Source organism: Nycticebus coucang, chromosome 3 (genome assembly GCF_027406575.1).
Source record: "Nycticebus coucang isolate mNycCou1 chromosome 3, mNycCou1.pri, whole genome shotgun sequence".
NCBI classification, from domain to species: domain Eukaryota; kingdom Metazoa; phylum Chordata; class Mammalia; order Primates; family Lorisidae; genus Nycticebus; species Nycticebus coucang.
In genome coordinates this window covers 99385398-99410899 of record NC_069782.1, presented here as the reverse complement: position 1 = coordinate 99410899, position 25502 = coordinate 99385398, and the positions used below count along the sequence as shown (strand labels likewise).

Genomic DNA, 25502 nt, shown 5'->3' with positions numbered 1-25502 from the left:
TTTCTGGAATGACCATCAAAGCTGTCGACACGTAAGGTCTGACAATTAAGCTTGAGACCTTGCCACCGTGCACTTATGTTGGCAGCACGGTTCAAACAACCCAGTGAGGTGTCATTACTTGGTGTGTCAGTGTCTTCCAGCTGTGCTCAGGTCAGTGTGAGTTGGGTGTAGAATCTGCATAACAGCACCCCCTAGAAAAGGGAATTTTTCAGTGTCTTGCTGAGTGGCAGGCGTGCATTATTGTTGTGTGTTTTTGTGTGCCTTGCGATGACAGCGCTGGTGGTTATTCCTCACAGGATAACATTGAGAATTAAATGGGATAAGGCAAGTGAAATCTTTACCATGTGGCACTACCCAGATCAGACGCTCTAAAATGTTATCATCAAGTCGCGCCGTACCCCCAACCCCCACCCACACAGACCCCACGAGCAGGCCAGGTTGAGCATCTCCTCTCCTCTGGCAAGGTACCCACGTTTTTCTGGCCTCCTCTATCAAAACGCAGCCCTCCCACCTCAGTCTCATTCTTCACTGCAGAAATTGGGGACACTGACAGATGCTAGGCAACTTCCATTCTCAACCATGTTTGTATGAATTTTATGAAATAACCCTTTTCAGCCAGAAATTCCTGATTTTCATGCTCAAACTTGTATGGCCGTGCTCCAGACCCCTTCCACTCCCTCTACCTAGAGGAGGACAAATATTCAACATCCCTTCATTTCCCAAAGGCTGGTCTCCTCCTACAGACACTTCCAGGCAGACTCCTCTCCCTCCTCCTCACAACCTCCTCTAGTTCCTTTGCTCTCATCTGCCAGACAACAGTCTCTCTTTCCCCCACCCTACCATGGAGACTAGTATTAACAAGTAAGAGCCATGGAAAACTGTTCAACCTTCTCACCAAATAGACTGAACATTAAAATACAAACTTGAAATATTACAACATTTATAGTGGTAAAAGGCCTATCTCTGGGGATCAAATGGTCCTGAATCTTTGTGTCCAAACATAATCAACTCGTAGGTACAAGTTTAGATTTGGTTCTTTTCACCAACCTTTATCAAGTCCTCTACTTCATGAAAGTCCTAGATGAGGTTAAAAAAAAAAAAAAAGACAAAAATCACTGTAAAACAGGTGAGCTGTCAGTCATACACAATTTATGGCAATAATTGGAAAGAGCTGACCTGGGGGTAGGTTGGATAAAGAGGAAAGTCCAGGATGATACCATCCTCTGCTCTTCTGGCCTTTAGTTCCCCGCTCAGAGTGACAAACGTTAGAGTGCTATTCATGTTTTCTGGACAAAAAAAAAAAAAAATTAAGAAATAGAAAATTAACTTTATTATATATTTGAATTTCTATCAGCTTTTCATTGCCTTAGATTTTTCTGGCAATGCCCTCTTTCACCTGGGGCCCAGGTTTGAGCTGTTAGATTCAAACTTGAGAAGAGAGAACAGAACTGATTGGACTTGGCCTTACACTGCAAGGCTTCACGCCCAGCTCCTTGCTGCTTACTAACTGCACCCTTGAGTGAATTAGAAGATGAGATACATAGCCTGGCCTTCTTAAACTTCAGTTTCCTCATCTGTAAAATGAAGCTGATAATTAAACCTACCTCATAGGGCTGTTATCACATCTTCTAACGCAGATTTTTAAATATCCACTAACATTAACTCTATAGTCATAAACTCTTCTAGTCTAAGATACGTTGAGGGGATGACAAATAAAACATGTAAGCTGTGGGAGAAGGATGGGTGTGCTCCCACTTAATGGGCACAATGTTAAGGTGTATGGCACACCTCTTGGGGGCAGGACACAATTATAAAAGGGACTCTACCTAACAAATGCAAACATTGTAACCTAATTCTTTGTACCTGCAAATTAACCTGAAACAATGAAATAAAATGTAAGTTGTAAATATCAGTCTTCTATGAAAGAAATCAGGTTTATTTTATACAAACCAAGCTACACATAAAAGTTTGATTTAAAGAATGCACCACAAGGGCGGCACCTGTGGCTCAGTCGGTAGGGTGCCGGCCCATATGCTGAGGGTGACGGGTTCAAACCCAGCCCCGGCCAAACTGCAACCAAAAAATAGCCGGGTTGTTGTGGCAGGCGCCTGTAGTACCAGCTACTTGGGAGGCTGCGGCAAGAGAATCGCTTAAGCCCAGGAGTTGGAGGTTGCTGTGAGCTGTGTGACGCCACAGCACTCTACCGAGGGCCATAAAGTGAGACTCTGTCTCTACAAAAAAAAAAAAGAATGCACCACAAATGCTGATGGCCCTTCATGCTATTGATACAACTTGGGTCACTTATCAGTGTATATAATATTTTTAGTAAAAACAAAGATTTGTGATGTAACTCTTTCCTGTCCTGTGATAGATAGTTCTGTAAAACTTAAATCATATCTCAAAGGTGAAGAAATTAACTTTCATTGAGTGTAAAATTAACATTGTCAAACTCAAAACCTAGTTTTGGGTTTTCTTCTTTGAGTCAGAGTTTCACTTTGTCACCCTCAGTAGAGTGCTATGGCCTTGTAGCTCACAGCAACCTCAAACTCTTGGGCTCAACCTATTCTCTTGCCTCAGCCTCCTGAGTAGCTAGGACTACAAGCACCTGCCACAATGCCTAGCTATTTTTAAACACAGGGGTCTTGCTCTGGCTCAAGTTGGTCTCAAACTCCTGAACTCAGGCAATCCACCCACCTCGCTCTCCCAGAGTGCTAGGATTACAGGCCTCATGAGCCACCGCACCTGACTAGTTTTTCTCATTATAATTGGCATAGGATATTATTTACAAAGCATTTTTTCCATACCCTATCTCATCAAACTTTAAAATAGCCCTATGGCAGGGAGTGGGGGTGGTGGTGTCATGGGATTGTTATTCTAAACTTCAGCACCATACCAACCCATGTGGGGCTGAGTTTTCACAGGTACTCAATCTAACTTTAGTAAAATCTGTTTTTCAAGACTGAGTTCCTGAACAACATGTTTGCTTGCTTTGCTCTTATGTCCTATCCACAAAAACCAGAAGCATCTTTTTGAGACACATATTGGATTACAGTATGGCAGCACCTTGGCCTAACAACTTCCTCTCCTGCCAATCAGGTCCTCTCTCAGGAAACCCTGGTCCCACAGAACGCACCCAGGGGCTTTGCCTCTGCTACACCTCTGCCCTGAAGGCTCCTTACATGCTAGCTCTTTGGCCAGAGTCTTCATCTTATTCTTCAGCCCAAAGATTCCCTATTCTGGTACGTAGATTCTACACCCAACTCCCACCTCAGGGCTGGGACAAAGTGAGGCAGTCAGCCCCAGGGGGTGCAAAATGAAAGTGGGCACTTGCTCTCAGGTGCAACCTGAAACCTCGCCTGCTTCCCCTACACCTGGCCCTGATCTTGCTGCTGGGGGCATGGGTGACCCACAGCTCTCAGCTGCATGCCTTTCTGAGAATTGCCCTTGGCTGAATGGAGCTGCCTTGTCCAAAGTCATAGTATCTTTTCCTGTCTTTGGGGACTGGTCCTCTGCCTCTGTTTGGAACTACACTGAAAGCACATGTAGTGAGAATAAGATGGAGTCTGTCAGGCTAGGGCAGACATGGCACAGCTGGTCTGGTTGCTTTAGGTCCTGCCTGACCTTCACTCCCAGTGAGTCTCCCATTCTTACTGTTTTGTAAATTTAGCTCCCACCCTAAAGATGCCCATCTTGAGTAGTTTAGGTGGATTGATTTAGGAGATTAACTTTTGAATTAGAATGTTGTAATAGGTCACTGAGTTATGCTGATTATTATTTGGAATAGGGGTTGGTGCGGTCTTTAAACTTTTATGTATAAGACCCTAATGTTGAAAATGGAAAAACAGAGCAGTCTTAGAAAGGCTACTCTCACTATTCTCCAGAACCACGGGCCTTGTGACAAATAAAGTTTGGTGGACCTATCCCCATCACTGCATATTGGCTGACAGTGACAGGTGGCCAGACCCTCAGGTAACAGCTCTACTTGAAGAAATTCCTAGCTTCAGAGCTCCCTGTGGATTTGTTGCTACTGATTTGCAGTCAGCTTCTCCCTCTGTTCAATCCTGCTTTCTTTACTCCCCTACCAACATTGAACCCAAGAATATTCCTCCCTCCAATTCCTCCTGCATGCAAATGTGTGTGGGAGTGGGCTTACTGTGGGAGTTTGTCCTGCAGCTTTACCATCTCCCCCTAAAGTAACTCCCTTACTCCTGGGGGGGGAGGGGGTTCCTTCCCCAAACCCCTCCATCATCCTGTTATGTCCTTGTTTACATTTCTGTTTGCTGCCTGTGCATGTTTGTGGCTGCTTCTGTCTCCTCTGTCCCATTCCCTCAAATCCCTGATCTTTGTCCATTATTCTAAATGCAGCTAAGATAGAAACTGGCATGATTAAGGTGCTGCAACTCCTCTTAAGGTAAATGTGTACAGTTGGGACCCAGGAAAATCTTTAAAATTCAGAGCAGAGCTTTTGCCACAGATTTTATTTCAATGACAGTGGGGAAATATTTGGAGCAAAGTGTCCCTTTTGGTCCCCTGGTGTCATATCATGTGAGATGACTATTCTGCCCATGCCAACTCTACCACCATGTTGCTATTTAAAATAAAATGCCATTCCAACCGTGGCTTTCCAACAATGCCAGCGTATACTCAGAAAGGTCAAAGTGTTACTGAAGGTTGCTGTTTTTGTTCCTGCCTCATAAATTACATGAAATGAACTCTGCAATGTCTTTATACCAGTCACTTTGATCAATCAGAAAGAATGAGAACTGTTCTTAAATATTTGCTATTTTCTTTTTTTTTTTTGTAGAGACAGAGTCTCACTTTATGGCCCTCGGTAGAGTGCCGTGGCGTCACACAGCTCACAGCAACCTCCAACTCCTGGGCTTAAGCGATTCTCTTGCCTCAGCCTCCCAAGTAGCTGGGACTACAGGCGCCTGCCACAACAACCCGGCTATTTTTTGGTTGCAGTTTGGCCGGGGCTGGGTTTGAAACCGCCACCCTCGGTATATGGGGCCGGCGCCCTACCAACTGAGCCACAGGCGCCGCCCAATATTTGCTATTTTCTAAGTGATAGACACATTAAGGAAAATCATATTACTCATTTTGTGAAATAGCACAGCTGCAGAAGCCAGGGTGGCATGGCCACAGAGCGGGACTTCACTTGCCGGCGTAAACCACCTTAGTCCAAAGCAGGAACCTGCAGAAGGAAAAAAGCCAAAGAGAGACAAGATCATTCCCAGGCAAGCAGGTCACAAACTTCTCATTTGCTTCTTCTCTCTCAAATATTTCACTAGCATAAATTAATAGCCAAAGTATGCTGGGGAAGGAGGAGTGAAGACCAGGTAAGCATCCTGGGGTTATTGATGCTAGGTCTGGAACAAAAACACTCAGGTTCATCCTCATCCCCAGCCCCACCTCAACTGCAACTCCAATCAGGATCTCCTCCTCTGTCTACTAATGCATGCAAGTAATAAATGGGTATTTCCTCCGGGTGCGGTGGCTCATGCTCATAATCCTAGCACTATGGGAGGCCAAGGAGGGTGGATCACCTGAGCTCAGGAGTTCAAGACCAGCCTGAGCAAGAGTGAGACTCTGTCTATTCTAAAAAATAAAAAAACTAACCGGACGTTGTAGCACCTGTAGTCCTAACTACTCAGGAGGCTGAGGCAAGAGGATTGCTTAAGCCCAAGAGTTTGAGGTTGTTGTGAGCTGTGATGCCATGGCACTCTACCTAGGGTGACAGAGTAAGACTCTGTCTCAAAAAATAATGAAATAAATAAAATAATATTTCCCTTAAATATCATTCCTCATCTAAAAATTAAATTCTAGTGTCATACAAGAATGGCAAAAAAAAAAAAAAGCATATTTACTTTGTGTAAAGTCATCCGTTGGGTGTAGTTTTCTGATAAAAGCCGTTTCGGAGAGGTTCATTTCCCTTGCAATTTTCTGATGCATGTCTTCATCCAGTTTCTTAATTAAAAATAAAACATTATTGAGATCATAATTACTTGGACAGCAACTACCATTAGTTTAAAAAGTAGTTTATTAATATTAAAAGTTGCATGCTTAAAAGGTATTGCCAAGGAATTCAAGGCACTTTTATAAAGACTATTGTTCAGAAATCCATGCTAATAGCACCTGATGAATTATAGATGCACAAAGCTAGAATAGACTCTGAGAAACTGGCTGGCCTGACCTGTCTTTTGTCAGATTAATGTCCAGTCTATTTGAGAACGTGTGAGCTCTCTTAAAAAACAATCTCCACAAAAGGAAGCCCTCCAATCTCCCTTGCAACTTGGATCAAGAGAAGTTCAACAGTCACTCTGGGTAGGCTGGACTGCTCTTCCCCTGTCTTTGCAGTGTTCATTCCCTTCTGTGGGAAGGGCTTCAGGCCAGAGTTTAACTCCTCCAGAAAGCCTTCTCAGACCACTCTGTCTACAGGTGCTGTCTCTTCTTCAGTGTTCAAACCTCCTGAAATTACCTGGTATGCCCTTTAACTGTCTGGCCTCCCCACTTGTCACTGTAAGCTCTGTGAGGGCACAGATTATGCTCTCTTGCTTTTTCCAGGCTTACAACAATGCTTGGTACTCATCTCAGGATGATAGGAGCTAAATACACATTTGCTGAAAGAATAAATGCATTATTTCATTTAATCTCATTTCTTAAATCCTCCATGTAAATATTTTTATACCCTTACAGATTAAGAATTTTCCTACAGTGCATCTTACAATGTGAAACTTACTAAATGTAGAATATAAATGTCTTAACACAATAACTAAGAAAAATGCCATGAAGGCTATGTTAACCAATTTGATGAAAATATTTCAAATTGTATATAAAACCAGCACATTGTACCCCATGACTGCATTAATGTACACAGCTATGATTTAATTAAAAAAAAAAAAAAGAATTTTTTTCTTTTTTAACTATCTCAGACCTGTGCACAGATGAAAAAATTAAAAAGAGAGGGCTCAGAGCCTATAGCTCAAGCGGCTAGGGTGCCAGCCACATATACCGCAGCTGGCAGGTTCGAATCCAGCCCAGGCCTGCCAAACAACAATGACCACTACAATAAAAAAAACAGTCAAGCACTGTAGCGGGCACCTGTAGTCCCCTTGTGAGGCTGAGGCAAGAGAATCACTTAAGCCCAAGAGTTTGAGGTTGCTGTGAGCTATGATGCCACGGCACTCTACCCAGGGTAACAGCTCAAAAAATAAATAAAATAAATAAAAAATAATAAAATAAAAAGAGAGGCTGTGCCTAGCATGCTGGGAGGCCAAGGTGGATGTAGATTGCCTGAGCTCACAAATTCGAGACCAGCCTGAGCAAGACTGAGACATGGGCTCTAAAAATAGCCAGGCATTGTGGCAGGTGCCTGTACGCCAAGCTACATGGGAAACTGAGGCAAGGGAATCATTTAAGCCCAAGTGTTCAAGAGTCTGACAGGGTTGCTGTGAGCTGTGATGCCACGACACTCTACCCAGGGTGACATAGTGAGACTCAGTCTCAAAAAAAAAAAGAGGCTGGCGACCTGTAGAAGACTGAAAACTGGACCCACACCTTTCACCATTAACTAAGATAGACTCTCACTGGATTAAAGATTTAAACTTAAGACATGAAACTATAAAAATACTAGAAGCCAACGCAGTAAGTAAAGCAAGCAGACATCCCTCAGAATGGGAGAAGATATTTGCAGGTTATGTCTCCGACAAAGGTTTGATAACCAGAATCCACAGAGAACTCAAATGTATTAGCAAAAAAAGAACAAGTGATCCCATCGCAGGCTGGGCAAGAGACTTGAAGAGAAACTTCTCTGAAGAAGACAGGCACACGGCCAACAGACATATGAAAAAATGCTCATCATCCTTAATCATCAGAGAAATGCAAATCAAAACTACTTTGAGATACCATCTAACTCCAGTAAGATTAGCCCATATCACAAAATCCCAAAACCAGAGATGTTGGCGTGGATGTGGAGAAAAGGGAATACTTCTACACTGCTGGTGAGAATGCAAACTAATAGGTTCTTTTTGGAAAGATGTTTGGAGAACTCTTAGAAATCTAAAAATAGACCTGCCATTCAATCCTATAATTCCTCTACTAGGTATATACCCAGAAGACCAAAAATCACATTATAACAAAGATATTTGTACCAGAATGTTTATTGCAGCCCAATTCATAATTGCTAAGTCATGGAAAAAGCCCAAGGTGCCCATCAATCCACAAATGGATTAATAAATTGTGGTATATGTACACCATGGAATATTATGCAGCCTTAAAGAAAGATGGAGATTTTACCTCTTTCATGTTTACATGGATGAAGCTGGAACATATTCTTCTTAGTAAAGTATCTCAAGAATGGAAGAAAAGTATTCATATGAAAGCTATAACCCAATTACAACCTAAGAATATGGGGAAAGGGGAAAGGGAAGGGAGGGGAGGGGGGAGGATGGGCAGAGGGAGGGTGACTGGTGGGACCACACCTACAGTGCATCTTACAAGGGTACATGTGAAACTTACTAAATGTAGAATATAAGAAATGTTAACAAATGATGACTCTAGAGGAAAGCTATATGAGTGTATATTGTACCACTCTTGAAATTTTTCCATAGGGTTTTAATTTTTCAAAATAAAATGTTAAAAAATAAATGTGAGCTTTGGGAACAGAATTGAATTTCTATCCTGGGGCAGCTCCCCTAGTAGCAGTGCAAGAGTGGGCAAGTCATTCAATCTTATGGAGCCTTAGTTTCCACATCCTCAAAATGGGGATAATAGCACTTAGGTAAAAATAAATAAATAAATAAAACAGGGTGGCGCCTGTGGCTCAAGGAGTAGGGTGCTGGCCCCATGTGCCAGAGGTGGTGGGTTCAAACCCGACCCTGGCCAAAAACTGCAAAAAAAAGGGTGTGTGTGTGTGTGTGTGTGTGTGTGTGTGTGTGTGAAAGGTTAAAAAGTAAAGTAGCATTACAATAATGACCTTTAAAAAAATAAATTAATTAAATAAATAAATAAATAAAATAGCACTTAAATCAAAGTTTTATTGTGAAGCTATATACATGTACACATACATGTATATACACACATTCCTCTTCAGAGAAAATAAAAAATTGGACAAGAAATATGAGTTTGGGGACAGCACCTGTGGCTCAGTGGGTAGGGCACTAACTCCATATATGGAGGGTGGAGGGTTCGAAGCCGGCCCCGGCCAAAACTGCAACAACAACAACAAATAATAGCCAGGCGTTGTGGCAGGCACCTGTAGTCCCAGCTACTTGGGAGGCTGAGGCAAGAGAATCGCCTGAGTCCAGGAGTTTGAGGTTGCTGTGAGCTGTGACGCCACAGCACTCTACCGAGGACAATAAAGTGAGACCCTGTCTCTAAAAAAAAAAAAAAAGAAAGAAAGAAAGAAATATGAGTTTTCCTTTTGAGAATGAAAATCAGTTTTTTCTTTATTTTTTTGAGACAGAATCTCAAGGTGTCACCCTGGGTAGAGTGCCATGGCGTCACAGCTCACATCAACCTCAAACTCTTGGGCTTAAGAGATTCTCTTGCCTCAGCCCTCCAAGTAGCTGGGACTACAGGCACCCGCCACAATGCCTGCCTATTTTTTGTTGTTGCAATTGTCATTGTTGTTTTAGCTGGCCCAGGCTGGGTTCAAACCTGCCAGCTTTGGTATATGTGGCCAGCACCATACCCACTGAGCTACGGGCGCCCCCAAAAATCAGTTTTTAATTAACAAAATGCTCACTAGTTATATTTTGAAGTCTAAAGAGGTCTTAAGACAAATGCATTTTTGCTTGGGCCAAACTTAGTATCCTTGAGCTCCTGAACCCAGAAGAATTATAATTTTATATTAAGAAATTCATAATTCACTTCTCTGATTTATACAAGTTAAACACTTTGTCTATTTATTAAAAATCTTTTGAAACACGTTCCATATAATTGTATTAGACATAAAATTAGTGGTTAGTGTGAAAAATAAGTTATGATTTTTAAACTATCATATGATATAAAAATCCTACCAGGAAACTCACCAAGCTTTTCTTAAAAGAGCATTTTATTCAAATCTATAGGAGCTCAGTAGACATACAGAAAGAGAAATAACTTAGGAAATTAATACTTATTTCCTGAAAACCCAAACATAATACAATGTTCTTTTTTATTAGTTTTTACTTAATGTTTTTTTTTTTTTAAAAGATTAGTTCAGCAGAGTGTTGAGATTCATGCCTGTAATCTTTTTCTTTTTTTTGAGACAGAGTCTCGCCATGTTGCCGTTGGTAGAGTGCTGTGGTGTCACAGCTCACAGCAACCTCAAACTCTTGGGCTCAAGCAATTCTCTTGCCTCCACCTCCCAATTACCTGGGACTACAGGTGCCTGCCACAACGCCAGCTATATATATATTTTTATTGTCATTTAGCTGGCCCGGGCCGGGTTCAAACCCCCTGGCCTTGGCATATGTGGCTAGCACCCTAACCACTGTGCTCTACGTGCCAAGCTTCATGCCTGTAATCTTAGCACTTTGAGAGGCTGAGGCAAGAGGATCACCTGAGCCCACAAGTTTCAGGCTGCAATGAGCTCTAATTGCCCCAGCCTCAGCTACAGAGTGAGACCTTGTCTCAAAAACAAAAAAAGGTGAAATCTAGTAATTCATATAAAGTATTCATTCTGGGCTGCACCTGTGGCTCAGTGAGTAGGGCGCGGGCCCCATATAGCAAGGGTGGTGGGTTCAAACCCGGCCCCAGCCAAACTTCAACAAAAAGTAGCCAGCCATTGTGGTGGGTGCCTATGGTCCCAGCTACTTGGGAGGCTGAGGCAAGAGAATCTCCTAAGCCCAAGCGTTGGAGGTTGCTGTGAGCTGTGATGCCACGGCACTCTACTGAGGGCAATAAAGTGACACTCTGTCTCTAAAAAAAAATAAATAAAGTATTCATTCCAGTGCCGAACACATAGTAAGTACTGTATAAATGTTAGCTTTTTATTACATGGCTCAAAGATCATGCTTTAACCTACCCATAATGAAGACAAACCATTATTATCCCTTTAACACACTGCAGACAGGGAAAACCAATGTCTAGCAGAGAAAATGAATTGCTGCAAGGTTTCTAAGGAAGAAGAGTAACCAATCAATTAATGAGTGCTGTGCTGGGTCAGCATCCTGGCACCACCACTGAGACAATTTGTTAGAAATGCAGAGTCTCAGCTCGGCACCCGTAGCACAGTGGTTATGGCGCCAGCCACATGCACCAAGGCTGGTGAGTTCGAGACCAGCCCGGGCCAGCTAAACAACAATGACAACTGCAACAAGAAAATAGGTGGGCTTATGGCAGGCGCCTGTAGTCCCAGCTACTTGGGAGGCTGAGGCAAGAGAATCACTTAAGCCTAAGAGTCTGAGGTTGCTGTGAGCTGTGATGGCACTGCACTCTACTGAGGGTGACATAGTGGGGGATTGAACTCAAGCACTTCCCATGCATGGCCTGCTGAATGGTCTCTGAGAAGCTACTCCACAGCCCCTATGCACACAACACGGTGATTGAAACTGCGAAGTATTTAAGTTCCTTCCAGCAGAGTCTGAGATCGCAGGCCTCAACGGTGATTGAAAGGGCAATCAAGGTCTTTGCTGGGCTTCCTGGATTTGCCTTCTTGGCTGCAAAAAACTGAAGTGCCTACTAGTTCTTTCTCTATCTGGTCTGGCCACATTTCCTACCCTGTCCAAATGGCCACTGCACCATAATGACTTAAAACATGGATAGCTTCCTGGGACCATTAGGGTAAGAGCATTAAAGCATCCCACATTGTAGCCAAGCTCACCATCTACTGGTAATAGATTTCTTTGCAAATGGGCCTTTTTATACATTAGCTAAGATACACACTTCACTGCCCATCAGCAATTTGTTCCGTTCTACCTTGTTATACTGCACCGATGGCAATTTGAATTTCTGTAACTGTAAATTCTGTCCCAGAACACTTAAAAATACACCCGCTATTTTCCTGAGGGACCAGAGACAATATAGAAAGTTCAACAGTAGCAGCCTTTGATGGACTTTAACTGAACTTCTACATTGCAAACAAAGGTCAAAAGAATGATGAATTGTGAAAAGGCTTCAATTTGGAGGGCCTTAGAAACAAAAGAAAAAGAATGCATTCATTTAAGTCGCAATGATTTTTCATTTTATACTACAAGCTTCTTTCCAAATGCTGCACATAACAGACAGCTATTAGTTCTCTTGCTTTAACACCTCTTTCCCTTTGGCAATTGCCAGTGAATCAAATTTCTAACATCAAAAACAGAGTGATATCTGCTTTTCTGAGTCGGTGTCCTGCACTGGGGCACTGAGGTTCTATCACCTTATGACCTACAAAAGACTAATGATCAGAAAATCAGAGTAAAGTTTTAAAATACTCCCATCTTGTGGCAGTTTATTAATATGACAGCCCTGCCCTATCAGTCCTTATTGTTCATTTGTCCTTCTGGTATAGATAGATTTCAGTAAAAGTAAAAGCAACTGGTGTAGAAAGTTCTCAAATTATCCACGAAAAAACGGGAGATTCCTTCTGAAGCACCTGGACTTCCCTCAGAAGTTATGGTTATACAAGGCAGCACAGACCATCTTCAGTTGTACCTAATGGATACCTAGTTGCTCCAGTTTTACCATATTCACTTTATACCCTAATCCATCCTTCCCCCCATGACTGAAAACATGAAATACATCACTGTTGGTTAACTAGAAATCTTAGGGGATTTTGCCATAATTGATTTTCACATTCACTAAAAGATACCGATTGGTGCATAACCATGTGCTAGGGGGAGGTGTTGGAACAAGTCAGAATGGGTTAAGATTTCATAGAATTTGCAGTCTAGTGAGGAAGACAGGCATAGAATGAATTACAATAGGAGTGATGCCTGTTACCAACTGGGAAGTACAGGGCACCATGGGAAACACAGAGGGGAGGATACCTAGTCTAATAGGGGTATGGTGAGAGCTTAGGCTCTGCAGTCAGGCAGACCTGGGGGGATCCAAGTCAGCCACTTAGGAGTGTGTGACCAGGGAAAATTATTTCACCTTCTTCTGCCTCTGTTTCTTGATCTGCAAAATAAGAACAATAATAATAAGACCTACTCATGATGAGGGTAAAAAGAGATATATGAAAAACAATGAGTACAGTACCTGACTGAATTTGCCTAACCAAAGTTGCTGTTCCCAAAGCTGAAGACATGTGCTAGAAGCCGCGAGGATACATAGGAAGCAGAAATTCTCACATTAATGTATCCATCCTCCTTCTTAGCATTGTACTTTTCTCTCAAACATGGAGCAAAGGAAAACCTCCGTACTCTCCCTCTCCCTGGAAGAACCTTCTCTGTACTCCCCATCTCTTCTCTGGGCAGAGTAATGAAATATGAGGTTGGAACCCCTAGAAACCCAAGGAGCCTCTGATCCAGTGTGTTCACACTCAGCCAGGGACCTTCTCTCTAGGGAAGGGCACCAAGTCTGGAAATAGCCACTGCACCATAATGACTTAAAACATGGATTAAACACAGGATTGCCATATGTCTGTTTTTTCATAAATGCATAACCTACCAAGCTCTAAACAGGTTTTTGGTATTCCTTAAACTTAACCAGGAACAGCAAGTGGTTCAAGAACTAAAACTAAGCATTCTTCCTTAAACACATGAAGCCATTCCTCCTTGCTGTCACTGAAAATGATTGTTAGTATTTAAAAGAAGAATAATGCATATATGTGAATGCTAGATTTTATCTTAGCATGGTGCCCAGAGTATGACAGACATCCTGTAAATGCCAACTGAATTGAAATAAATACACTGGGCACACAACAAAGTTTTTTTTTTTTTTTTATGAATAATTTTAACAGAAAAACTCTCTTTAGAAAAGGCATCCTCTGAAATAATAGTTCTCAACTGGAAGCGATTTTGCCCACAGGGAACACTTGGCTATGTCTGGAGACATTTTTGATTGTTACAACTGGGCAAGTACTGCTGTCATCTAGGAGGTAAAGGACCAGGATGGTGGAAGAACCATTTACGGCCAAGCATTCATTCGAGACCAGTCTAGGCAACATAGTGACAGCCTATTTCTACAAAAAAACTTAAAAATGAGCCAACATAGTGGCACGTGCCTATAGACCTAGCTACCCTGAAGGCCTAGCTGAAGTCAGGAAGATTGCTTGAGCCCAGAAGTTTGAGGTTGCAGTGAGCTTTGACCAATCAAGTCACCGTACTCAGGCAACAGAAAAAGACCCTGTCTCAAAATGTAAAATAGTTAATAGTGACTTGTTGAGAAACCATATTCTAAAACATGTTCACACACACATATTTCCACCTACCAACAAAAAAATAATAAAACCTTTTAGAACATGCAGGAAAATTAATAATATGGGCTCTCTGCCTCTGTTGAGATGTTATTTTCACCAAATATTAAAGCTGGTTTACAGAAGAATAATGTACCACTGGGGGATCACTACCACAGCCCTGTGACCTAGTCTAATACTTGGTCATGGGTCCCTCTAATTTTTTATACAGCTGTCATCATCATGTATCTTTATAATTTTTTTTGAGACTGAGTCTTACTTGGTCACCATTGGTAGAGTGCCATGATGTCATAGCTCACAGCAACTTCACACTCTTGGGCTTAAGTGATTCTCTTGCCTCAGTCTCCCAAGTAGCTGGGTTTACAAGCACCCACCACGATGCCCAGCTATTTTTTAGAGACAAGGTCTCGCTCTGGCTCAGGCTGGTCTCAAACCTGTGAGCTCAGGCAATCTGCCCACCTTGGCCTCCCAAGTGTTGGGATTACAGGCGTGAGCCACCGTGCCTGGCTATAATTTTTTACATCGTTCTATATATTTTTCCATGTTTCTACAAGGTCTTTTTTGACAAACTGATTGTCAAGCACTTGAAGACACTCAATTATTTTAAGCCTTTAAAAAATTTTTTTTTCAGGTATCTGTTCCATGTCTCACTTAGCCCATAATCTTTGTTTACACCTAAGGTACAGTGTTACACATTTCTCTTTTTTTTAAGTGAAAACTTTAAACATGAGGGTGAGGCAGGTGGATTGCTTGAACTCATGAGTTCATGAGCAGCCTGAGCAAGAGCAAAACCCCATCTCTAAAAACTAGCTGGGCATTGTGGTAGGCACCTGTAGTCCCAGGTACTTGGGAGGCTGAGGCAAGAGGATCACTTGAGCCCAAGAGTTTGAGGTTGCTGAGAGCTATGATGCCATACTCTCTACCAAAGAGTGACAAAATGAGACTCCGTCTGGAAAAAAAAAAAAAAGAAAACCTTCAACATGGGGGAACTTTTCTTGGAAACAACAAAAACTCTTTAGAAAATTATGGATGTTCTTAGAACTCTGTTACTAAGAATTTTTTACTTTACTTCCAGAATTCTTTCATCAAGTATTCAAAAAGCTCAAAGCACAATGACCTAGTCTTTAGTCTATCCATCAAAATTTCCTGTGGTTAGTCTCATCTCAGTCAAATTTTAAATAATTTCTAACAAGGCAAAACAAAACAAAACAGAACAAAAATGCCTTTGAAGTCCTGCATTTATAATGTAAAGCATTTTTAGCTCCATAAAACCCAACATTATTCCATTCCATTCTCTGAGTCTCCATTGTACCTTGTACTTTCAGATCTTTTAGCTGTTGTGACTACCAAATAATGATCAGGGTTACTTGCCTGTGTCTTTGAGCACCTCAAGGGCAGACTAACTTATTTATTAACCTTTGTACCTTTGGTCCCTAACCCAGAGCCTGGCTTCTGGTAGATGTCAATAAATATTTGTAGAATGCATTAGCGACAGGCTAAATTCCTACTGAATTGTGGTTAATATTATAAGGTTTAACATTTACTTGTCTCTGATATTTTTCTGTGTCCACTGTGTGCTCTCTAGGTGTTTTGGGAATCCACCATCTCAGACCATTAGCAAAGAACCTAAGAGCAGAGAACGTAGTTTATATTTCTATTATGATTTTTACTGATTATGAATTCGGAAAAGTGCTACATTAGCCTCCAGAAGAATAATAGTCTCCTGTCTAAAGAGTGGGAAAACATGAGCAAGATACCCTTATTTCTCTTTTTTTTTTTTTTTTGAGACAGAGCCTCAAGCTGTCACCCTGGGTAGGGTGCTGTGACATCACAGCTCACAGCAACCTCGAACTCCTGGGCTCAAGCAATTTTCCTGCCTCCACCTCCCAAGTAGCTGGGACTACAGGCACCCGCCACAATGCCTGGCTATTTTTTGGTTGCAGCCTTCATTGTTGTTTGGCAGGCCCAGACTGGATTCGAACCTGCCAGCTCAGGTGCATGTGGCTGGCGCCTTAGCCACTTGAGCCACCGGCGCCAAGCCAAGATACGCTTATTTTTCAATATTCAGGTGTCTCTGACAGGCCATCAAATTAGCCAAAAGTGAACTGGAAGATTGTTTAGGGAGCTTCCCCAACTGTGGACTTTCTTATCTTCTTTTTCCTTCCTCCATTCATACTGAAGCATATTGCTTTGAGTTATGTTAAGTTCTTTGCTTAAATTTTTATTTCCTGGTTTTTCTAACTATATAATTAACATATAAAATATACGTTAACATAAAATATATGTTAATGGAGAGGTAAAGAGATAGATCCTCTAAGTCTCATGTTTAGTGAGTGTATTGGACATAAAAGAAATTGGGGAATTATACCAACTTTTATTATCTGGTAAAAACTGAATATATAAATTACTCAAAAGTATTATCAAAACTCTTCAAGGATATTTTGTTTTTTTGTTTTTTGTAGAGACAGAGTCTCACTTTGTCACCTTAGGTAGAGTACCATGGCATCACACTGCTCACAGCAACCTCCATCTCCTGGGCTTAAGTGATTCTCTTGCCTCAGCCTCCCGAGTAGCTGGGACCACAGGCGCCCGCCACAACGCCCAGCTATTTTTTTGTTGCAATTTGTCTGGGGCAGGTTTGAACCCGCCACCCTTGGTATACGGGTCCGGTGTCCTACCAACTGAGCCACAGGCGCCACCCCTCTTCAAGGATATTACATGAGGACATTGGGCAAATATACTAAGACTCTTAATAAGCAGTTACAGTCAATTCCACAATTCTTTAATAGGAAGTTATATTTGCCAGATCGTTTCTAAACAAAGTTCAGGATTTGAACTCTGGTTGTTAATTATTCTCTCCCTTATTTTCCTAAGCTCTTGTGATACTGGATAAAGACTATTAATTTTATTACCTTCCGCATTTTGTGGAAGAAAAATGCCAGCTGCAAGGTTGTATAATCAATGTGTAATTAAGATAAGATGAGGACTTTGATTACCATTTACTATTCCACTTGAGGGAGAAAAGAAGGATAAAAATTACTCAGTTAACAATATTCATCTATTGGCTCAGCGCCTGTAGCTCAAGTGGCTAAGGTGTCAGCCACATACACCAGAGCTGGCAGATTCGAATCCAGCCCGGGCCTGCCAAACAATGACAGCTACAACCAAAAAATGGCTGGGTGTTGTGGTGGGCGCCTATAGTCCCAGCTACTTGGGAGGCTGAAGCAAGAGAATTGCTTAAGCCCAGGAGTTGGAGGTTGCTGTGAGCTGCAATGCTACAGCACTCTACCCAGGGCAACAGCTTGAGGCTCTGTCTCATTAAAAAAAAAAAAAAAAATTCATCTATCTTAGTAAAACTTCAGCAGTTCTCCATCTTGACTGCACACTAGAATCACTTGAGGAGCTTTAAAAACAGGACTGCCTGGATCCAGTACAAAACCCCTGAGATCAAGGAATATTTAACTACTCTGTTAACATTTATTCTAAGCAAAAAGCTACTTATCTATTTATTTATTTATTTATTTTATTTTATTTTATTTTATTTTTTGAGAGTCTCACCCTGTTGCCCTGAGTAGAGTGCCCTGGCCTATTAGCTCATAGCAACTTCAAACTCTCGTGCTCAAGTGATCCTCTTGCCTAAGTTTCCCAAGTTGCTGGTAGAACAGGCGCACACCACAACACCCGGCTATTTTTTCTATTTTTCTTTTAATAGTGAGGGAGTCTCACTATTGCTTAGGCTGGTCTTGAACTACCAGCCTCAGCCTCCCAGAGTGCTAGGATTACAGGCATGAGCCACTACACCTAAATAAAAAAGCCGTTTTAAAATGAGACTTTTAGTAAGTTAGTTATATAGTTTAATTCCATCTACCTTTCTACTAAATTACTTAATTCCTTGGAAAATTTCTCATTTTCTTGATCGTGAAAAGAATTTCTAATTAAGCTATTGGTAAGGTTAAAGATGTCCAGCTTGGATCCACCAGGCTAAGTGTAGTATCAGCCATGTTTAGTCACTCAAAACTAATCTTATTTCATTCTCTTCAACATCTGGAACTAACCAAATGAAAATCTGATGGCGAAAGGGAGCTCTAGTTCTTCTTTTTTAAAAATTGGCTCTAGTTTTAGAGCTCTATGAAATGAAATCTTCATTTCTTGGATTTCTTAGGATTTAACCTAGATATAAGCATTCTCATCACATAATTTGGTCCAAATCAACTTGCATACCTGAACATCACTGATATCATGAAAAGAACATAAATCAAAGCGTTAAACAAGCAGGTAGAACTGGTTTGGGTTTTTTTATTTTTTTAAAGAAATAACTGGTTCTAGGCTCGGTGCCTGTAGCACAGTGGTTACGGTGCCAGCCATATACACTGAAGTTGGCAGGTTCAAACCCGGCCTGGGCCAGCTAACCACCAATGACAACTGCAACAAAAAATAGTCGGGTGTTGTGTTGGGCGCCTGTAGTCCCAGCTATTTGGGAGGCTGAGGCAAGAGATCACTTAAGCCCAAGAGTCTGAAGTTGCTGTGAGCTGTGACTCCACAGTACTCTACCCAGGGCCAGAGTGAAACTCTGTCTCCAAAACAATAAAGATAAAAAATTTAAGAAAAAAAGTAAAACCAAGCACTTACATTTTCCAGGAGACAAACAGCAGCAGGATTTCCAAGAAATGCTTTTGTTGTAAATGCATCTGCTATGAAAATCGGGAGCTTCATTTTCCTTGCAAGTTGTTTCTGCTAACTCTCAAAATTGCTTTACTGGTAGCTTGCTTTACTTCCTGTTGTTGCAAAAAGTCAAAAAGTTAATGTTTTACTTCATGTACAGAAGCAATTAATAGTTCCCAGACACTAACTCAAGCGATTATTCTAACACACATTTAAAGACATGTGATCTCCTAACTTTTTAAGCCTCTAAATTGAATTTGTTTGAAAATAATGGCTGAATGGAATTATTTTCAAATTTTGGATTGCATACTGTACATAGAACTTGGCAGTATAATCATAGTCTTCCTCAGGGTAACACAAACTACTTTTCATACTATACATAGAACTTAGCAGTATAATCATATTCTTCCTCAGGGTAACACAAACTACTTAAAGAAGTGCATGAACCATCCAAGGGGCTTTTATGTTATTTACAGCCTCCCAGTGAAAGTTAGTCCCCTTTTAAAAGAATGCATTTTTTCCTAATTTAAAAATATACTCATTATAAAAAACTTGGAAAGTAAAAAATGACCCGTAACCACATAAATCAGTAATAACACTATTAATGTTTTAGATGTACAGTTTTCTATCAGAATTTTTATTCTTTTTACAGTATAGTCAGCCCTCTGTATCCTCAAGAGATTAAATCAGGACCCCTGGAAGATACCAAAATCCTCAGATGCTCAAGTCCCCTTTGTAAAATATCATAAATAAACAGAGAGTCCACTGTATAGTATAAGTATTTTGCAAGGACACTAAATGCTTCTAAACATAATTTTAGTAGATTTACAGTAGTCTTATGATATGCTATAAGTTATTTAACCATATCCCTTTGGGTGAGCATTTAATTCACTTATAATTTTTCATTTGTAAAGGTAATGTAGTGATCAACCTTGTTGAATGTAAATCTTGGTTTCTGATTTTTTAATTAGAACCAGGGTTTCACTGTGTTACTCAGTTTTGTCTTGAACCCCTGGTCTGCCCCTTTAATCAGAAAGCAAAATATTTTCCCCAGGATTCCTCGAGCAATCTTTCCCTAATTGGGTCATAGGGCCATCTCTAACTGCAAAAGTATCCGGAAAGAGTAAGCATCTGGCAAAGAGAATTTTTTGTTTGTTTGTTTGTTTGGTTTGGTTTGTCTACCAAGGGTGACAAAGTGACAGAGTTTCATTTTGTTACCCTCGGTAGAGTGCTGTGACATCATAGCTCACAGCAACCTCAAACTCTTAAGCTTCAGTGATCCTTTTGCCTCAGCCTCCTGAGGAGTAGCTGGGACTACAGGTGCCTGCCCAAGGGCCAGCTATTTTTTAAAAATGGGGTCTTGCTCTTGCTCAGGCTGGTCTTGAATTCCTAAACTCAAGCAATCCACCCGCCTTGGCCTCCCAGAGTTCTAGAATTACAGGCGTGAGCCACTGAGTTTGGCCTGAGAGCATGGTTCTTAATGATGTAGTCAACCTGCTAAATAAATGTTAAAAGCTCTCACCTCCAAACTTGTTTGATACTGTAAATAATAATGTCCTTAATTTCAAACTATTGTTAGTCCATGTGGTAGCCAGACAATGGCTCCCCAAAGATGTCCACATCCTAACTCCCAGAACCTGTAAATGTATATTGTTACATGGCATGGGAGAATTAAGCTTATAGGTGGGATTAAGGTTTAATCAACTGATCTTAAAATAAAAAGCATTCTGGATTACACAGGTGGGCCCAACTTAATGACAGGAGACTTTAAAAGTGGAAGAGGGGGCTCAGCATCTATAGCTCAGTGAGCAGGGCACTGGCCACATACCCTGAGGCTGGCGGGTTCGAGCCTGGCCCAGGCCTGCTAAACAACAGTAACAACTACAACAACAAAAAAATAGCCAGGCATTGTGATGCATGCCTGTAGTCCCAGCTACTCGGGAGACTGAGGCAAGAGAATCACTTAGGCCCAAGAGTTTGAGGTTGCTATGAGCTGTGACACCATGGCACTCTATCGAGGGTGACATAGTGAGACTCTGTCTCAAAAAAAAAAAAAATAGTGGAAGAAGGAGGCAGGAAAGTTCAAATCAGAGAGTGATCTGAAGATGCTATGTTGCTGGCTTTAAAGATAAAAGGAACCACAAACCAAGGAATGCAGGTGGTCTTTAGAAGTTAGACAAGGCAAGGAAACAAATTCTCTCCTAGAGCCTCCAAAAGAAGCAAGTCTATATTATTGAGTTCTGGATGCCATAACAAAATACCATACACTGGGTGGCTAAAACAACAGAAATTTATTACCCAAGCATCAGGCTACATGACTGTAGTCCCAGCTGCTGAAGGGTCACTTGAGCTCAGAAGTTTGAGGTTATAGTGAATTACGATGATACCATTGTACTCTAGCCTGAGAAACAGAGCAAGACTCTGTCTCCAAAATAATAATACATTTTTTAAAAAACAGAAATTTATTTTCTCACATGTTGGAGGCTGGGAAGTCCAAGATAAAGATACTGGCCTATTTCATTCCCAGTGAGGGCCCTGAATTCCTCAATTGCAATGTCCTTACATGGCTGCAACAGAAGGGCAACTTCTCTGGTGTCTCTTCTTATAAGACCACTCATTCATGGGGGAGGATGGGCGGAGAGAGGGTGACTGGTGGGATCACACCTACGGTGCATCTTACAAGGGTACATGTGAAACTAACTAAATGTAGAATATAAACGTCTTAACATAATAACTAAGAAAATGCAAGGAAGGGGCGGCGCCTGTGGCTCAGTCGGTAAGGCGCCGGCCCCATATACCCAGGGTGGTGGGTTCAAACCCGGCCCCAGCTGAACTGCAACCAAAAAATAGCTGGGCGTTGTGGTGGGCGCCTGTAGTCCCAGCTACTTGGGAGGCTGAGGCAAGAGAATAGCTTAAGCCCAGGAGTTGGAGGTTGCTGTGAGTTGTGTGATGCCACGGCACTCTACCGAGGGCCATAAAGTGAGACTCTGTCTCTACAAAAAAAAAAAAAAGAAGAAAAGAAAATGCCAGGGAGGCTATGTTAACCAGTGTGATGAAAATATGTCAAATGGTATATAAAACCAGTGTATGGTGCCCCATAATCACATTAATGTACACAGCTATGATTTAATAATAAATAAATTCAAAAAATAAAGACCACTCATTCCATCAGGAAGACCCCAGCCTCATGACTTTATCTAAACCTAATAACCTCCCAAAGAACTCCATGTACAAGGCCCATTGTGGTAGCTCACGCCTGTAATCATAGCACTCTGGGAGGCTGAAGTGGGTGGATTGCTTGCGCTCAAGAGTTTGAGACTAGCCTGAGCAAGAGCAAGAGCGAGACCCTGTTTCTGAAAATAGCCCAGCCTTGTAGCAGGCACCTGTAGTCCATTGAGCCCAAGAGTTTGAGGTCTCTGTGAGCTACAACTCCACAGCACTCTATCGAGGTCAACAAAGTGAGACCCTCATCTCAAAAAAAAAAAAAAAGAACTCCATTTACAAATACCATCACCTTGCTGTTGAGACATTAACATGAATGGGGTTTGGGGCACAATTTAGTCCATAGCAGCAACCCTGCCAACACCTTGATTTTGGCCTATTGAAACCCAAAAGTGGCAGCTTCTTCAGGTGCTCTCCTGGAGAAGCGGCTACACTAGTGACAACACCAACACCTCAGGAGACTTCGGGCCATGCTGGACTATCGCAGCCTCAGCCAGCTGCTCAGCTCCCAGCCCAAGGCGAGGAGGCCGACTTTGGGTTTTGTGGCCCCAGCTGAGAGGGCAGAGAGCTCAAGGTGGCAATGACAATGGCCTCACCCAGTCGAACAGGGAGATGTAATACCACAAATATTAAACAGTTGAAGAGGCTGAACCAGGATCATCTTTCCAGTTAGCTACAATGGCAAGTTCCACAAGGATGTGCTGGCCGCTAGCAAAATTTGTCTACGAGCAATATTATTATTATTATTATTATTTTTGAGACATGTAGGAGACACCTGAAAAGAAACACCTTGGTAATAAGAGAAAGGGGAAGGGATTGGTCTCTCATTAGACAGAACGAGAGCACGTAACACGTCAGAGCATGAGAGAACATACATCATTGCTTGGCAGTCTCCATGCCTGTGGTGTAAACAGCCACGGGATCACTTCTATAAAGAGCCACAGGAGAAGCTAGTCAAGATTCCTCCTACTATGACTGACTGCTGTACCTTTGAGGCGCTCAGGCACCTCTGACCTAAGACAACTGGCTCCTCCTGAGGGGGAGCCTTACCTAACTGAGACAGCTGGCACCCTGGCACTTATAGAGAGCCCTACTGAAGTGAAACGTACAGGGGTCTGCATCCTGGCAGTTTCATGGGCTAGGCCGGCAACCTAGCCTCACAGCTCCAACACCCTGGGCAGAGTGTTGTGCCACAGCTCACAGCAACCTCAAACTCTTGGCTTCAAGAGATCCTCTTTCCTTAGCCACCCAAGTAGCTGGGACTATTAGTGCCCACCACCACCCCCATTAGCTTTTCTATTTTAGTAAAGACAGGGTCTCACTCTTGCTCAGGCTGGTCTGGAACTCCTGAGCTCAAGCAGTCCACCCACAGCCTCCCGACGTGCTAGGGTTACAGGCATGAGCCACCACCCCAAGCCTCCTATGAGCAATTTCAATGATCTTGCTGTAGGTGCAGTATCCTGTAGGGTGGATCATTCACAGAACCAGGAAAGACTTTATATCTTATCACTAAGATGCCTGGCACTTTAAGGAAAGCTGGGAGTAGGAACTAATGTGTTAAATTATGTCTTGAACATCTGTGAAAAAGATGGCACTATTGACAACATTTATCTGTAGGTCCAGGTCAGCACTGAGTAGCAATTGGCTTCTACAGGGAGTTTGGCTTTGAGATTACCGAGACAAAGAAGAGCTACCATGAGAAGACGGAGCCTGCAGATGGTTACTGCTGCAGACAAACCTCAAGGTCTCTTCTGGTCAGAATGCACATGTACAGAAGACAGATAACTAAACAAATAACAAACGAATTTCTTTTCTTTTTTTTTTCTTTGAGACAGAGTCTCACCATGCCGCCCTTGGTAGAGTGCAGTGGCGTCACAGCTCACAGCAACCTCAAATGCTTGGGCTTAGAGATTCTCTTGCCTCAGCCTCCCAAGTAGCTGGGATTACAGGCACCCCCAACAACGCCCAGCTATTCTTTTGTTGCTGTTGTCTTTGTTGTTTTAGCTGGCCCGGGCTGGGTGCGAACCCACCAGCTCCGATGTATGTGGCCGGCGCCCTACCCACTGAGCTCCAGGTGCCACCAGCTGTTTGTTTTTTAATGTCCTGCTTTCACATTGAAAGGCAGCATCTACAAAATATTGTATATTTCAAAAGACAAAGAGAAGCAGCAGTGGTATCTTGCTTTGTAATTAATACCCAAGTTTAATGTGTTTGTGGTACCTTGGGTTTTTTAAGACTTTTGTGGAATACAAATCTCTAGACATTGCCTTCATTCTATCTTTAGTCCTCCTGGGCACTTTCTTAGGAGTTGGAGCATTGTTATCCTGGTAAGAAATACTAAGCTTTTTTTTTTTCTTTTGAGACAGAGTCTCACTCCATTGTTGCCCAAGCTCCATTGCTGCCCATGGTGTCAGCCTAGCTCAAAGCAACCTCAAACACCTGGGTTGAAGCAGTCTTCCTGGTACAAAAGGCACTGGCCAAAATGTCCAGCTAATTTTTTTTTTTCAGTAGAGATGGGGACGGGGAGGGGAGGGTTGTCACTCTTGCTCAGGCTGGTCTCCTGAGCTTGTGGGGCAGTTAGGGTAGGTAGTAATATACTTTGGTGTTAAGTATTTGAGTTAAACTGCTTTTTTTGCTAATGAGTGAGCTTGTTGTTAGCAAGTTGTTATTTTTCCTGCTATTGATTATTACCAGTGGCATGAACTGGTAAAGTCTAATTGAGAACATTTCTTGGACCATTTCTCACCAATATGGGCTGGTGAGATTTTTTTTTTTTTAATATCCCAGCTAGCGATAACAGCCTTTAACTGACATAAAAAAGTTTTCTGTGATTTAATTTTTTTCTCCTGTCTCTTTTCTTCAAGAAACTCAACAATAGTTAGTCCAACCTTAAAAATGGGAGTTGATGGAGTGGTGCCTGTAGCTCAGTGGGTAGAGGCTGGTGGGTTCAAACCTGGTCCAAGCCAGCTAAAACAACAATGACAACTGCAACTAAAAAATATCTGGGTGTTGTGGTGGGCACCTGTAGTCCCAACTACTTGGGAGGCTGAGGCAAAAGAATCGCTTCAGCCCAAGAGTTTGAGGTTGCTGTGAGAAATGACACCATGGTACTCTACCCAGGTGACAGATTGAGACTGTCTCAGAAAAAAAAAAAAATGGAGTTAATGTTCTTTTTTTTTTTTTTTTAGAGACAGAGTCTCACTTTATTGCCTTCGGTAGAGTGCCGTGGCGTCACACAGCTCACAGCAACCTCCAACTCCTGGGCTTAGGCGATCCTCCTGCCTCAGCCTCCCGA

The 25502-nt window shown here is 42.1% G+C and overlaps 1 protein-coding gene across 6 annotated transcripts in view; it reads right to left on the bottom strand.

Moving 5' to 3' along the window:
* The window catches only part of PBLD (phenazine biosynthesis like protein domain containing), a 52715-nt gene that overhangs the window by 4891 nt on the left and 22322 nt on the right, over positions 1-25502 (bottom strand). For 4 of the 6 annotated variants that reach the window (XM_053586413.1, XM_053586415.1, XM_053586414.1 and 1 more), the window contains 7 exons: positions 18953-19098; positions 15868-15949; positions 13060-13083; positions 5868-5967; positions 5096-5194; positions 1177-1286; positions 1048-1077 (listed from right to left, as the gene is read on the bottom strand). In XM_053586413.1, the coding sequence (XP_053442388.1) occupies positions 1048-1077; positions 1177-1286; positions 5096-5194; positions 5868-5967; positions 13060-13083; positions 15868-15949; positions 18953-19011 (504 nt within the window). In that variant the 5' untranslated portion in view covers positions 19012-19098. The remainder of the gene's footprint in view (positions 1-1047; positions 1078-1176; positions 1287-5095; positions 5195-5867; positions 5968-13059; positions 13084-15867; positions 15950-18952; positions 19099-25502) is intronic. The other 2 variants (XM_053586418.1, XM_053586419.1) reach the window with 2 other exon arrangements.